Below are 16219 nucleotides of genomic sequence, written 5' to 3'. Positions count from 1 at the left end.
ATTCTATAGTCTTCTTACTATAGGCTCTCTTTGAACTTTAACTTCCATCATTTAAGTTATGCATTTATCCTTAACACACTAAAATAAATATCAGGCTGCCATATTTTCTACCATCAGTGCCAGACCTTTGGTTAATTAAAGTAAAGTATCAATGCTTTTTTCAGGAAATAATTTTTGTTTTCCAATATTGTGCCTTTCCACCTGGCAATCATATAACTTAATAACTGTATTTAAAATTGGCCATTGTACGCTAATCTTGGTATAACTCCATGACCACAATTGTGTTTTCTTTTGTTTTTGCATGAACTTTCCATTTGTTAGAATAACCCACCCATGTAAGCATTTTTTTGTGTGTTGATGCAGAGACCAATACAGTAGTAAAAATTCAGTTAACAGAGACAGTTTAGTCTGTCATGCTTTTGAGCTGCCCTCTTTTAGATGGAGCATCCCAACAATAAACAGTGCCATTGTGAAAAGGTGCAATACCAGGCAAGATCTTCTGATTTAATCATTTCACAGGAACCATACTCATCCCCCATTCTCGCACTCCAAATAGCAATGAAAATCCCTCCACTCACTGCAAGTTGTTTGTTATACTCTCTATTTTACATTTTAGCATTAAACGTCTTTAGGAAGATTTGCAACTGAACTCTTGCACACATCTTGATTTGAGTTGGATCAGCCTGGTCTAAGATGCCAATTTGAATACTTAATAAAAGTTCAACTTTTCCAGTAGAATTCCACTATCTACATTTTCTTCAAGTGTCTCTGTGTTTTGGACACTCTGGGGGGGGGAAAAAAAAACTGGAAGAACATTTTAAAATACTTTCTCTTAAATACAGCAATTCATCTCTGTTGATGCGAAGATGTGTCACCATCTGATCAGCTTTGAAAAGCTTATTTGTAAAAGAGCATTTCACCTTTCTCATCCTTGACATTGATAGACTGTGGGTGAAGCAATTGAAGTAACTTAATGAAATATTGTCACTAAGATAAAAGCAAAATACTACTGATGCTGGAAACCTGAAACATAAACAAAAATTGCTGGAAAAGCTCAGCAGGTCTGACAGCATCTGTGGAGAGAAAGACAGAGTTAACGTTTCGAGTCCGCATCACTCCTTCAGAACAGAAATATTCTCAGACTGTTTTGGAAAACAGCCACTGTTGTAAATTACTGAAATGTTTCAACTCCCAACTGTCAGGTCCTTCTTCAGCCACAGAGTGACATGCATGTAATTGCCCAAAAATGGACAAAATCTATTCTAGCCATTTTTCTTTTAAAATACACAGTCACCCGTTTCAAATAAAACTGATTTATTTTTCTTGCTTCTGACTTAATGCTTCTAGGCTTGCTGGGTTCTTCATTCATTTTGCAATCTGAAGTTCACAAATGATCTCAACTTAAGAAATGCAGTTGAGTTGACAAAAAAGAGTTTAATTGAAGATAAAGAGATGCCAGTCAAAGTGGAAGCTGCCATAGCTCTGCAGACGCTTATAAGTAATCAGGATCAAGGTGAGTCAAAGAGAGAACTTGCACTGAAGTGTTACCTTTAATTCTTGCAATTGTTTGGGCTGGTTATCATTGTTAGTTGTCTGACACATGTGATAAGCTGCTCAGATCCTTGACCAAGTATTTGGATTCAAGCAAGCCAGGATACATTTTTATGTTTGAGTAGCTAAATAAAAATTGATTGATATTAGAACTTTTCTTAAGAGTCCATTTCCAGTTGACTCTAAAAACTATTGGCACCTTTGGTGATATGACAGTTCTGTTATACGACTGCACTAGCGCAGAAACGCTTTGATAGAAATGGTTCTGGGTCGGAGTGATGGCATTGATTGCTGTTGCTGAAGTCTAAAAGAACACAGTGTCTATTAGTCCATTTACATGCCTGGTGCAGAGTACTTCACGATTAGACAGAGAAAGACAGTCACTATTATTACTTCATTTAGAATCAGCAGGCTTATGTAAAGGCCTCTGCTTTCCCCTCTCACTGTCAGCAGCACCGAGACTTGATATTTGCTATGCTGCTGGGCATGCCAAATTAGAACTGAATGGCATAAAGTGCAACAGTGCTGATTGTCCTGACTCCTGGTCTCGTGCTGGCCATTGCATGTGCTGATTGGGGGTTGGAGAGCAGAAGAGTACAGGATAGTAATGTGGCTGCTTAAATACATTTTTACACTGGTGAATAGGGTCAGTTTTCACCTTGCAGGTACATCAGTATTAGCAGCCTAGGAGAACAGTGGACCAGATGGAGAGCTGAGTAGAAGTCTCAATACTTCTTGTCCTTGGATATTTCAATTCAGTGTGTTATCCCTCTTATCTGAAAGGGGCTAATGATGTAGATCCAATAGCCTCAGAAGACCTACTGTACTGCAAACTCTCAATTGGGAACATCCCTGTTGGATGGTATAGCTTGGTAGTCTATCTTCAACTGGCTGCTGTTCACATGACTAAGTATTGGAATCTGTCTGCTCTTAACTACAAACCCAATCCAAAAGTCAGTAGTGCTTTCAGCTGAGTTTGCATTACTGTGGAGAAAAAATACATTATTAATGAGGGAAAGCGTAGCTTATCCACAAATTGTTGTTCCCAGTTGTATAGTGCAGTGACAACTGAGGCTGTGAAAGCAAAAAACTAAAAAAACACTTTGTAGTTAATACATTGATATTTGCTTTCCAGCTAAGGAATATATAAAACCATCAGTTAGGCCAGTAATGCAAGAGCTGCTCCATGTTGTCCGAGAAACTGAGAATGATGATCTCACCAACGTCATTCAGAAGATGATATGTGAATACAGTGAGGAGATGACCACTATTGCTGTTGACATGACACAGCATTTAGTAAGTACATATCTGAGACTTGGATCTATTAACAGCGTTGGCAGTTCAATGACTTGATCCTTTAGTTGAATGATTGTCTCTTTGAAGTGCGCAGTAATGTTTCTACCTTGGCTCATTGGTAGCATTCTGACCTCTGAGTCTGAAGGACATGGGTTCATGTCTCAATCCAGAGATAATCTACCCTAGCACTCTCAGTGCAGTGCAACCATGTTTTGCTTGAGGCTTTAAACTGAAAGCTCATTTCCCCCCTCGGTTGGATGCAAAACATTGGCAACATTCCAAAGAAAAGTAAGGGAGTTCACCCCACTGCCCTGGCCAATATTTATCCCTCGAGCAACATCACTTTTTTTAATAGGTTATCTGGCCATTTTCTCATTATTGTTCATGGGAGCTTGCTGTGTACCAAATGGCTGCTACATTTCCAACAATAATGATGACACTTCAGAAGTACTTAATTGGCTGTAAAGCACTTTGGAATGTTCAGAGGTTGCAAAAGCTGCTATATAAATGCAAGTCTTTTTTGTTTGTGATTATTTTGAATTCCATTGCCTCGGCTTGCATGCAGTTTTGCTTGCAAGAGTCCCATGTTTCATGAGTGAAGTGCATAGAGGGAAAGTAGCTGAGACGCTCCCCCATTGTTGCCAATTTTTTTTTTCTTTTTATTAACTCTGACCATCTTACCTTTTTACCCAAACTTCTCCTTCCAAAATTAAGCACACTCTATTTTGCTTCCTTGGGGTTTGATTCAAATAGTGTTAGCCCATCTGTTGGTTGTTGAAGATTAAGACTGACCACTTTTAAACTGTGCTCTTCTGGTACTACAGCTCCAGTGTTGTGGATCAAAATGGTAGTGCACGTGATTTGCAGCGTTCACACATTGTAAAATCATGTACTTATGAATGATGAAAAATGTGAAGAAGTTTTTCCAACAAGGGAAATGCCTGCCTTCCATCTAAATAGTCTGGGTTAAAGCATTGATATCAGTTGTGATAAGGCCAACAGCCAAGACCATTTCACCCTCCCAACTAAGAGGTTCTATCAAATAACATTGTAGCACAGTAATTGTTTTTTAATTTTCTGGTATTGCAGCCATGTTATGAAAAGTTATTGTATAAATCTGTTGCTGCGTTAAGTTAAAAGTAGCCTATAATGATTATTTAATTTCTAGTCATCTGATGGAAGTTATTGCACAGAATTGTTGAAAGAAGAAAATAACTTGCATTTATATAGCATTTATTCTAAGATGTCTCACTTTTATAATGCAGTCATTGGTGTTATAGGTCAATTTGTGCATAGAAAGATTCCGCAAACAAAATAAACAAATAGCCAGATAATCTCTTGGTGGTGTTGGTTGAAGGGGAAATGTTGCGTTGGACACCCTGCTCTTTTTTTATAATGCTACCATCAGACCTCTTGTGTTGAGGCATTCAAGAGGGAATTGGATTGTTATCTGAAAAGAAAGAATGTGCAGGGCTATGGGGAGAAGAGGGGGGAATGAGACTGGGTAAATCGCTTGTTCGGAGAGCTGGCACAAAATGGCCTCCTGATTCTAGATTCTGTGGTTCTGTCTGCCTAAACAAATGCACAGGGCCAAGCTGTATTGCCTCATCCAAAGGAAGGCACCTTGACAATGCAGCACTCTGTCAGTACTGCACTAATGTGTCAGCTGAGATTAAGTGCTCATGTCTCTGGAGCGGGTTTTGAACTCTCAAAGTTTGAATTCCAAGGTGTGAGTTGTAGCAACTGAATCAAGCTTTAAATAGTTCTTGCTGTACAAGTAATTTCGAGTTTAATGTTTTGAGTAATGAACACTGCAATTTTGACAAGTTGTTTGTAACTATACAACAGCTTGCATTTATATAGTGTCTTTAATGGAATATAACGTCCCAAGATGCTTCAAAGGGCAATTATCAAAAGTATTTCTCCCATTTGGATAGACTACAATTAGAGAAATGTTCAAGGCCTCACTTTTCATTTCCCCAGTCAGTAACTGACTCCATGAGCAGATATAACCATGAACTCCCTGATGCAGTAGTAGCCAGCAAGCAACACAGGAACTGCAAGTGGTTCCTAGACCTGTCAACTAAAGTCTGGTTTTTGTGGCTCTCTGGATGGCTGCAGCAGATGCACACTATGGAGTATCATTGGAATGGAGCCAGTACTCAGCAGTGTGAGACCAGGGATAGTAAGGGGTGATCACCAAAAAAAATGAGTTTTAGTTCTATTGAAAATGTCAGTAATGCATGTAGTTCCCGTAATAACAGTAATGCTGCTGAATTTAAATAACCTGACCTAAGCACTAAATTATGGCTGGGATGTAGGTTCAATCTCACATTAGCTGGCCAGATTTATGTCATTGCTTATGGCGCCAATTTCCAGGAAGGTGTCACACTAGCTTTAGATGGTACTTAAAGGGATCCATTGATCACTTTTTAAACCTTATTTAAATGTATTACCATTGCAGCACTCCCACCCATACTTTTGCTGCACTTAAAATTTCAACAGTTTGCATTTATGATAGTGTCTTTAACAATCTAAGATGACCCAAGTCAGAACCTAATTAGACAAAAGTTGACGCTGACCAAAGAAGGAGATATTAGAATTAGTGACCAAAAGCTTGTTTAAAAAAAGGTAGGTTTTAATCGGTGTCATAAAGGGGTGGAGAGGTTGAGGTTGGGAATTGTAGAGCTTAGCGCCTAGACGGCTGAAGGCATGTTAGATAAGAATAGGAGGTTAAGTAGGCCATTTGGCCCTTGGAACCTGTCCCGCCACAATTTAGTACAGTCATGGCTGATGTGCTGAGCATGGCCAGCAGTGATTGGATGAAAGAAATGGGGTTGCAGAGGAGGCCAGAGATGGAGGAAGGTCGTTCTCAGAAGATTCTGGGACTGGATGAGATTATAGAGACCAGGAGGGGAGAGGCTGTGGAAGGATTTGAAATTAGTAAGAGACACAAAGCTCTCCCAGCCAAGAGAATTTGAATTGGACATCAGAAAATATTATGTATGGCTGGAACCTATAGTGCATCTGCTATTCTCTTACAATTTTCCACAATGCCAGGTAGATGCTAGTGTTGGAGCGAAGCTGTTCCAGTGTAGCTACAACACTGGCATCTACCGGGCAATGTGGATAATTGCCCAGCTACGACCAATTGCCTCCCCATCTGTCTACTCTCAATCATCAGTAAAGTAATGGAAGGGGTCATTGACTGTGCTATCAAGCGGCACTTGCTCAGCAATAACCTGCTCACTGATGCTCAGTTTGGGTTCCACCAGGGCCACTCAGCTCCTGACCCTTAATACAGCCATGGTTCAAACATGGACAAAAGAGCTGAACTCCAGAGATGAGATGAGTGATGAGATGAGATCTCCCCACTAGCAACACCTTGGGGGGTTACCATTGACCAGAAACTGAACTGGACTAGCCATATAAATACTGTGGCTCCAAGAGCAGCTCAGATGCTAGGAATCCTGCAGTGAGTAATTCACCTCCTGACTCCCCAAAGCACAAGTCAGGAGGGTGATGGAATACTCTCCACTTGCCTGGATGAGTGCAGCTCCAACAACACTTGAAGCTTGACACCATCCAGGACAAAACAGTCTGTTTGATTGGCACCTCATCCACAGACATTCACTCCCTCCACCACTGACGCACATTGGCAGCAGTGTGCACCACAATGCACTGCAGGAACTCACCAAGCTTCCCTACACAGCACCTTCCAAACCCATGCCTGGTACCATCTAGAAGGACAAGATACGTCGGAACCCCACCAACTGGAAGTTCCCCTCCAAGCCGCTCACCATGCTTATTTGGAAATACATCGCCATTCCTTCACTGTTGCTGGGTCAGAATCCTGGGACTCCCTCCCTGACAACACTGTGGCGGTACATATACCACATGGATTGCGGTGGTTCAAGAAGACAGCTCAACACCACCTTCTTAAGGGCAATTAGCGATGGGCAATAAATGCTTGCCTAGCCAGCGATACCCACATCCTTTGAATAAAAAAATCTCATTGGTATCAGTGCACCATGATTTTTGTTACATTGCAACTAGTGGATAGCTGGAGTGATGATTAAGGGCAGCAACTGTGTTCAGACCAGCTGCCATCCTAAAGTGAGAGTCATAGATTCCTGAGTTTACACTGATTTCTTAATGCTTTGGATATTGCTGCCATTAGCACTCCCTCTTACCTGTCATCAATAACTTTTATGTGTAGTATGTGCAGGATGAACCCTCTGAAATAGTTTTGGCACTTGCAAACTTCCAAAAAAAAGTATGTAAATGCAAGCCTTTTTGTTTTCCTTCTCAGGCCATGACTTTCAGCAAAGTCCTCCAGAGTGACGCATATGAAGAGATAGAGGACAAGACAGTGATGGCTATGGGTATCCTGAACACTATAGACACCATCTTGACTGTAGTGGAGGCTCACAAGGAGGTCAGTGACAGTTTTGTTTGGTTGAGAGCATTTACTGTTGAGATGGTGAGGTTCATCATATTGTGAAAAGAACAAAAATGTAATGTGACTGATGTGTGCATTGGAAGAAAGAGATGAGGCCATTGGCATTGCGACTTTGGTACATTTATTGGGTGTAGTGAAAATGGTGGACAATATTCTTGCTTGGAGCAGGTGGAATCCATGAGCAACTTTTTTTTGGTGCGGAGGGGGAATGATTGAGCCCTGACCAGTAGCAAAAGAGGAATTTGATAGCACAGTAATTTTGAATGGGAGGGAAGAAAACAGAAGACAACGTTACAGGACGAGAGGGAAAATATGGAAAAAGAGAGAAATAAGGGTACTCTGTGAGGAGGGGAATGTTGAAGGGGTGAAGTGGACAAGGAAGGAAAAGAGTTGGGCGATGGGATCAGGCTTAATGTGGCAATCAAAATGTGTACACAGTTACACAAACAGCAGGTAGACTTGAAGTTTATAGGTGCAAACCTTATGGAAAGCTATGCTTCACTAAATGAAAATCTATTTGGAAGGAAACAGTCCAAGTCCAGCAGCCCGATTTATTTCCCAGAAGGGCAAAGGTTTGGGTGTTCCTCACTGCCTGATGTTCCAAGCGTCCGTAGACCGAGGTCGTCATTTCAAAGCTGGTTCTATTTCCTTCACACAACAGACTATTGACTGCTCAATGGACAAATAAAAGCAATTTTAAAAACATTACCAATCTGCCAGCTTGTCTTCAAGACAAAAGCACGATTGGGTTCACTGCATGATAGTATTACTCTCTGCAGCAGATGCCTTTCTGTTGTCAATTCTCTTTTTTGATATATTTACCTTTCCTACCACACACTGTCCAGTCACTTCCTCAACTTTGGCCCCACTACGCCCCAGCCCTTTCACCTTGCTCCACTTACTTGGCACATTACGTTGCTTTTGCAGGGAGGCATTGACCAACAACAACTTGCACTTCTCTAGTGCCTTTAATGTAGTGAAACATCCCGAAGTACTTGACAAATTGTTATCAAAAAATGTGAACTTGCTGGTGGTCCAGATCAGCCCACTTACTCAGCTTTGTGAGACAGAAGCATGTGGCCCAGAAAGGACCTCTCAAAAAGGAAAAGCGTTTCTGTGTTTTATTGAGTGAGGAAGTTTGCTAGGTCAAATGGTCTTTCCTCATCTCTAACTTTTCTTGTGAAATAATGACATTGAGCAATTGTTTGTTCACCGTTCTGATGAATTTCTTTTAACTCAATTTCTTCTGCTCAATCCTTGTTGCTCAATGTAACATTTAAATTGCTTGCTGTTTTTGGTAATTTTTAAAAAGGTGTGCTGTAATTGACGTTCCAGGAGGTTTCATCAGTTAATTAGCACTGGGTAGTACAGCAGATTCGACGTTTTAGTACTGCAACTCAGGTGCTATACTTTCCAGTGGCAGAGAAGGCTATGTTTTTATTTTAAAGAGCTCATCCAAGGCCTGATGCTAAAACAAATTGCTTCATTATACCCTTAATTCTGAGAAATTTGATCCCTATTTTTAAAGAGTTGCGGATCCTTCAATTGGACATAAAAGAAGGTTAAACTTCTTGCAGCTATATTGAGTAAATGGATCTTTTTGTTGCTTACTCATCTGGATTGCTACCTGTTTATCCCAGAGTAACAGTACGCATCTTTTTCCTCCTCCATTTCCACCCCATCCTCTAGATTACACTGCAGCTCGAGGGCATCTGTTTGCAGGTCATTGGACTAGTACTTCAGAAACACGTAATAGGTACAGTCAAAGCACCGTTGTTTGAACTTTTATTATTTAAAGAGCAATTGGATCCCGATAAGGCTATATAAATGTTAGCATCTTTTTAACTGTCAGCACACAAAAACCTAACAGAATGTTTAAGAAAGAACTTGCACTGTAAACCTTTACATGAAGTGCAGCTGTGTTCCTGAAAAGTGCAACTTTAAGTGAAACAACTTCAAGCAGATCAGATTTTCCCAGTGGTTAGGTTCTGTAGGACCTTTCTCATCAGAAAAAAAAATTAAAACATCATACCTTGTAAGTTGTCAGAATTTAGCAATGTAAAGTATTTCATTAGTAAATGAAATAACTTTTAAAATAAAATAAATTTTAATAAAATTAATATGCTGACTTCTACTTAACTCCGGGAGCTCACTGATCTCCTGCTTGCCAAATCTTCCGCTCATCACACACTCCACCTCCTGGTCGCTGTGGACCCTTCCTTTCGCAGAAACTCCCGCTCCCCCCTTGCCGCTTCCCTTTCCTGAACCCTTTTTGCTGTGCACGAGGTTTCTGGAGATGATTGGCGTAAAGTAGGAAGAACAGCTTTGGCTTGCAGGAGGTAAGCCACAAGCTGGATGGTTGGCAGCGAGAGGGAGGGTCAGGGAGTGGCAGAGGCCACAGACCAGAGGGTGGCAGCGAGATGGAGGGTCAGGGAGTGGCAGAGGCCGCAGACCAGAGGGTGGCAGCGAGAGGGAGGGTCAGGGAGTGACAGAGGCCGCAGACCAAAGGGTTGGCAGTGAGAGGGAATGACGGAGGCTGTTCCAAAATTGTGCCAATTGGGTCCTAGGTCAGACCTGACACCAAACGATTTTGCAACAAAACTCCTGCCACTAGATGCAAATACAGGCCCCGTTAACTGACTGACGTTAAAGCGGAACAACTTAAAATGGGGACTTAGTGAATTTATATAGAGCCATTCGCAGCCTTAGGATGCCCAAAGTATTTTACAGCCAATGAACCACTTATTGAAGTATTGTCATGTTATAATGTAGGAGAATATAACAAATAATTTGTGCACAGCAAGAACCCACAGACAACAAAGAGATAAATAATCAGAGAATCTGTTTTTAGTGGAAGTTGCTTGAGGGATATATATTTGCTAAGACATTGGAAGAACTCCCCTGCTCTTTGAAATAATGCCATGAGATCTTTTACATCCACCTGGGAGAGGGCAGACAAGGCCTTAGTTTAACATCTTACCAAGGACTTAGACTAAATCAGTTACAGGCCCCACACACATTAAAAACCAACTTAATTTAATTTATTTTTAGAGAGAATACAGAAGTGTTCAACTCACCCAGTGCTTTAATGCAATGGCTGAGTTGCTTTTCCCTAATGAGCCTTGTTATGTCTGCTGACACTGATGGTGTTGCTACTCACAACTGGCTCTTCTCTCTCTCTCTCTCTCTCTCTCTCTTTTTCTCTCTCTCTCTCCTTTCCCACTTTGTGCGTCTCTGTCTCTCTTCTTTCTCACTCTGTCTGTCTGTCTATCTCTCTCTCTGCAATTCCCACTCTCTGTCTCTCTCTCTCTCTCTCTCTCTCTCCAATTCCCACTCTGTCTCTCTCTCTCTCTCTCTCCAATTCCCACTCTGTCTGTCTCTCTCTCTCCGATTCCCACTCTGTCTGTCTGTCTCTCTCTCTCCCCTTTCCCACTGTCTGTCTCTGTCTCTGTGTCTGTCTCTCCTCTCCCTTTCCTCTCCCACTCTGTCTCAGCCCAAACTAGCCCAGGGCAGTGACTCAACAACCCAAGGCTCTGGCCAACACCCAGTCGGAGGCTGCACCTGGGCCTGGAGCATGGGCCTCTTCCTCAGTCTGCAGGGGCTCAGCCCCTGTCCTGGGACACCAATGGAGCTGGAAGGGGGAGGGCGGGTGTCCTGCTCCCTTTCTCCCCCACCCCGGGTTACTCGCACCTCACCACCCGATTGGCAGTCGGCGGCTTCCTGCCCCTGCCCTGCAGTCCTGCTCTTGGATCTCGGGCCTCGCTTTCTCCCTACAGCCTGGGCATATGGTGACTGTGGCCAAGGCTCAGGCATCAGAACTTGGTGGTGGTTGGCCCAGAATGCAGCACACAGGGGGCAGGGGGCCAGATTTCGACAGCTCTCAGGAGATGGGCTGGAAAGTGCAAGGCCTAAAATGGCGGAGACGTACGTGTCACATGCACATGATATATTTTTTTGAGATCACACCGCGGGCCAGATGAAAAAGTACAATGGGCTGGATCCGGCCCCCAGGGGTTCCCTACACCTTGTCTAAATTATGCGATCAGGTGAGAGACGAGAGTGCTATCACTGAGCTGCGGCTGGCAATATTAACCATATAATGCCTTCTATCATTCCTCAATATTTTACGCTTATCCAACACCTCAGTGTTAAGTGATTGTTGGACTGCTTGTGAAATTCCTTTTATAGTACTGTTCTGCTTTAATAAAATGACCTGTAATCTTGCAATGTTTTTATTCTGATATTGGGATTAATTTATCGGTTGTTAAATTAACATGTAATAATTCTTCCTTTGTATGAGATTTTTTAAACAATAATCCCTGCTTTCTTCCTGCTCCAGAATTCTATGAAGAGGTTCTGTCCTTAGCATATAGCTTAACATGCCAAGTAATATCTCCTAATATGTGGCAACTTCTTGGTGTTCTGTATGAAGTCCTTCAGCAAGACTGCTTTGAATATTTCACAGGTATTCACAATTATTCATTTGGATATTTTATTTAAAAAAAACTTGTATGTTGTAATGAAAGGTTTCACTTCAAATACCTAATTTATCTTTGATGAAAGCATCAAGCAAAGTAATATCCATACAATGGAGGATTCAAATTCCTGGTAATCCCACGCTGCTAAACCATTTAGTTGTCCTGTGCTTTTAACCAGATTGAAATCCTCTTGTGTGATACTGCAACCCACTTTCCTTCTGGTATCTATTTGAATGAGAAAGCAGTCATAAGCTAATGGCACAGACATGATGAGCCAAATGGCTTCCTTCTTGCTGTAACCATTCTGATTGTTTGACTCTATGGTTCTAAGTAAATAAGACTTACCGTCTGGTATTATCATTGCACTAAAAGTCTTGTTCACAGACTAAGGTGGATGTCAGAAATGTTGCTTATTTAGACTGTTTTGAGCTTGGTACAGGGTTTGATAAAGACTATGAGAAAATCATCTGGACTTGTGCCATGAACATGTCAATGAAAAGTGACTCTCCAACTGAATGGAAGTGAGCTATAAGAAGGATATCCTAGAAGAGGTTTTAATGAACTCTGCAATAATATGCCATTAGTAATGTTGGTATGTTTTAATAGTTTCAACGTGTAGCCAGTAATAACAGCCAATCAGATAATACATTGTGACTTTCAAGTGCAGTTCAGCCCTTCCCATTTGCCCAAACTTGAAATTGTTGCCGAAGGATTATGCAATCTTAGCAGTACAAAAACGATTGATGCGAGATATATTTTAGCTTGAACGAGGAATTTTTTACCCCATGAATATAAAAAGGTTCAGAAAATTAAATATGCAGAGTATGCATTTAGCCTATGTTTAAAAACTGATATCTTGAATAAAACAGGGAACGCAGGCATTCTGTGTAGCATTCATTCTGTCCACAGCAGAAAGAATTGTGACATTGTTGTTTTGCCTGGTTGAAATAAGCACGTTAACCGTACTGGTTGGCTGAATAGTCAAACCACACCTCTGAAGAACAGGTGAGCCTTCCATCCTTCACTGTGAGCTTGTTCGAGACAGAGATTGGGGTCAGGTTTCAGACTTTTGAAATTTTAATGCCTCTGCTCCCCATGCCCCTCCCCTGTCCATTGTAAGGACTAAAACCTCTCCTGCTGTGGCCTCACTCACCGCTTCTTCAGTGCTCCTGTGTTCTACCAAACACTGTCATATCAAGCATTCATCTTTTTATATTAAAATGAAAACAAAAATGCCATGGATGCTGGAAATCTGAAAAAATGCTCTGATGAAAGGTCATTTAGCTGATACGTTAACTCTGTTTCTCTCTCCACAGATGCTGTCTGATCTGAGTGTTTTCAGTATGTTTTGTTTTTATTCCATCATCTTACTTGATGTTTGTCTTTAATCTTAAGAAAGGATCAGATCCATGTATTTAAATCCTCCAATCTTTCTAGGAAGTACAAGCCCAAGTCAATCACCTTAGCTCAATGTTCTCAGGCTGGGAAATCACTTTGTTGGCTGTCATTTAAAAGTGAACTTGTGACATTCAGTCTTGTAGGTTTGTCATTAAAAATCCACAATATGTGTATCACCTTTTCCACCTAGTCTCTGATTTGAACAGGAAACTCTCCTTGGCTGCAGCATCTTTTCAGACAGGCACACAACTGTTAGAACTGGGGTTTTCATTTTCAGGAAACTGGAGCTTTACAGACAAATCACATTGTCTCTATTTTTATGGAGCCATTATGTGTCAATTACACTCCTCAGCTGGATTGCTGAGTCTTTTATCAGCTGTACCAGTTAAGTGGCAATTTAGCAACTTGACAAATGTGAAAGGGCATTATTACAGGTGTATTATGATTGGCTGTTTTCTGTCAGACTGCTATCAAAATCAGCTACAGGAAAATTGCATATAACCACTAGTTGATTAGTGACCATTTAAATTTGCAACGTGTAGTTGACTCTTCCATAAGGATATTCTTAGGATATGGTTTTTATTTCTAATATGAGAGGTTTTGAATGGGCTTTGATTGTCATAATAATGAAACTTGGGGATCTCAAATAGTTGAAAATCAAGGTGGAAATATAGCCATGGGGCATTGGTGAGATTCAACAAATTTCTTGTCTGAACTTTTCTTTTCCCTCACCCAGTCTCTTCCCAGTTATATGCACTGCAGCTAAGGCTCCTTCGCCAGCAGCATCCAAACCCATGATCGCTGACGTTTCGAAGGGCAGCAGATACTTGGGAACACCATCACTTGCAAGTTCCCCTCCAAGTCGCACACCATCCTGACTTGGAACTTTATCATCATCCCTTCACTGTTGCTGGATCAAAATCCTGGAACTGCCTCCATTACAGCACTGTGGGTGTATCTACACTACTTAGACTGCAGCAGTTCAAGAAAGCAACTCCCCAACAACTTCTCAAGGGAGGTAGGGGTAGGCAATAAATGTTGGCCATGCCAGTGCAGTCCACACCACATGACCAAATTTTAAAAAATCTGTAACTCTTCCATTGTCCTCTGCCAGTTTGACAAGTTCTTGGCTCTAACCATTTCCTTTTCACTATGGATGCCCAATCCCTCTAAACTGTCTCTCACCAGGGCAGCCTCAGGGCCCTCCACTTCTGCCTTGCACAGAGGCCCAATCTGTTCGTATCCGCCTGTCTGGCAGAACTTTTCTCACATTGAACAACTTCTCCTTTGATTTCACTCACCCCTTCCAAATAAAAGATGTTTCAAATTGGAACTCATAACAGATCCTAGCCATGCCTGTCATTTTGTGGGATATGTGGAACATTCTTTGCTTCAGCCCTCCCCAAATCCCGTTCCTCACCTCTATTTTTTTAATCAATGACTTTGGAGCAACAGCAAATAACAGCGTGCATATTGTGGAAATATTCATCAATTTTACTTTTATTTGCCACCCTATCCTCACCTTCACACGTCCCATCTCTGACCCTTACCTTCCTTGACTTGTCTGCCTCCTTTTCTGGGGCTAGGCTGACAACCAGTTTCTAATATAACCCACAGTTAACTTTACTGCACTTCCATCTGTTTCCTGTAAAGACTCTAGTTCATTGTCCCAATTTCTCCATTTTCATGCATCTGTTCTGATGATGTCACCTTCTATACCAGCGCTTCTGATATGTCTGCCTTTTTCCTCAACTGAGCATTTTGCTCCACTGGTTTACAGGACCCTCAAATGTATCTGTCTCATTTTCTGTACTGTACCTTTTCCCTCCCTGAACCTCTTGTCCGTATCTTCCACACCACCAGTCTCCACATTCAACAGATCACCCTTTGTCATTTGTGCCACTTCCATTGGGATGCTAAAGCCAAATGTGTCTTCCTCTCCCCACCTCTTTCATTCCGAATGGACTGTGTTCTCCTTGTCACCCTGGTCCTTTCTTCAATCATTCCCAATGCCCTCCACTTGCAACAACACCTTCCTGTGCAAGCTCAGGAGTTGCAACACCCCTTCAATTTCCCCCTCTCCTCCACCCTCCCCTAGGGCCCCAAACACTACTTTCAGATAAAAGAGTGATTTACTTGTGCTTCTTTCAATTAAGTGTATAGTATTTGCTGCCGTACATTGGGAGACCAAACGCAGATTGGGTGAGCATTTATGGACCACCTCAGTTTAGTCTGCAAGAGTGACCTCGAGCTTCTAGTCGCTTGTCATTTTTATTCCCCGTCTCACCTTGACTGTGACCTCTGCATCCTCGGCTTCCTACGTTCTTCCAATGAACCTCAGTATAAGCTTGAAGAACAGCACTTGATCTTTTCATGAGACACTTTAGCGCCCTTTGGACTCAACTGTGTTCAATAATTTCAGAGCATGGTCACTGTCCCCATTTTTTTTTTTTTGGAAACATCCGTTGATAATGATTGTTATTCCTGTTCACACCACCTCTAGACCCATCTTTTGTTTCTTTAATTGTCCCATTACCACCTTTCGCCTTAAACCATCATCCCTTTTTACATTAATCTCTCCTACGTTCCACCCATCAGATATTCTCTCTTGTTTTTTTCCCTGGACCTGCACTTGGGTAAAACCTGTTTTTTCCAGTTTTGACAAAAAGCCATTGACCTGACTAACTTTGTTTCTCTCGACACAGATGCTGCCTGACCAGCTGGATATTTCCAGTGTTTTCTGTTAGTTCAATAAATTGCCTCATTTTTATAAATTAGTAGTCAAATAGACCAATCTATCCACATAAAGAATCACACTTACGCACAAGTAACAACAAAAAAATGAAGAATTGTGGGGCTAGGAGTGTTTAGAGGATGATTGTGCAGTCCAACTGCCAACCTGGACTCTTTTTAGCCCACTGCTTGGGTTCTTCTGGTAGGGAATGGCCTGAGGCGTGTCACGAGGCTATGCCCCCTTCATTTTTGAAAATATGATTTTTCAAATTTCAACTGACTGGACATTTTGCAATTTGAA

General features: G+C 41.6%; 1 protein-coding gene across 4 annotated transcripts in view; it reads left to right on the top strand.

The window, feature by feature from the left end:
* The window catches only part of ipo8 (importin 8), a 121631-nt gene that overhangs the window by 86918 nt on the left and 18494 nt on the right, over positions 1–16219 (top strand). For all 4 annotated transcript variants that reach the window (XM_078568502.1, XM_078568501.1, XM_078568504.1 and 1 more), the window contains 5 exons: positions 1348–1513; positions 2687–2847; positions 7160–7285; positions 8999–9065; positions 11649–11774. In XM_078568502.1, the coding sequence (XP_078424628.1) occupies positions 1348–1513; positions 2687–2847; positions 7160–7285; positions 8999–9065; positions 11649–11774 (646 nt within the window). The remainder of the gene's footprint in view (positions 1–1347; positions 1514–2686; positions 2848–7159; positions 7286–8998; positions 9066–11648; positions 11775–16219) is intronic.

The sequence above is a fragment of the Cetorhinus maximus genome, chromosome 22 (assembly GCF_964194155.1).
Source record: "Cetorhinus maximus chromosome 22, sCetMax3.hap1.1, whole genome shotgun sequence".
NCBI lineage: Eukaryota > Metazoa > Chordata > Chondrichthyes > Lamniformes > Cetorhinidae > Cetorhinus > Cetorhinus maximus.
This window is presented reverse-complemented; position numbering and strand designations above follow the sequence as displayed.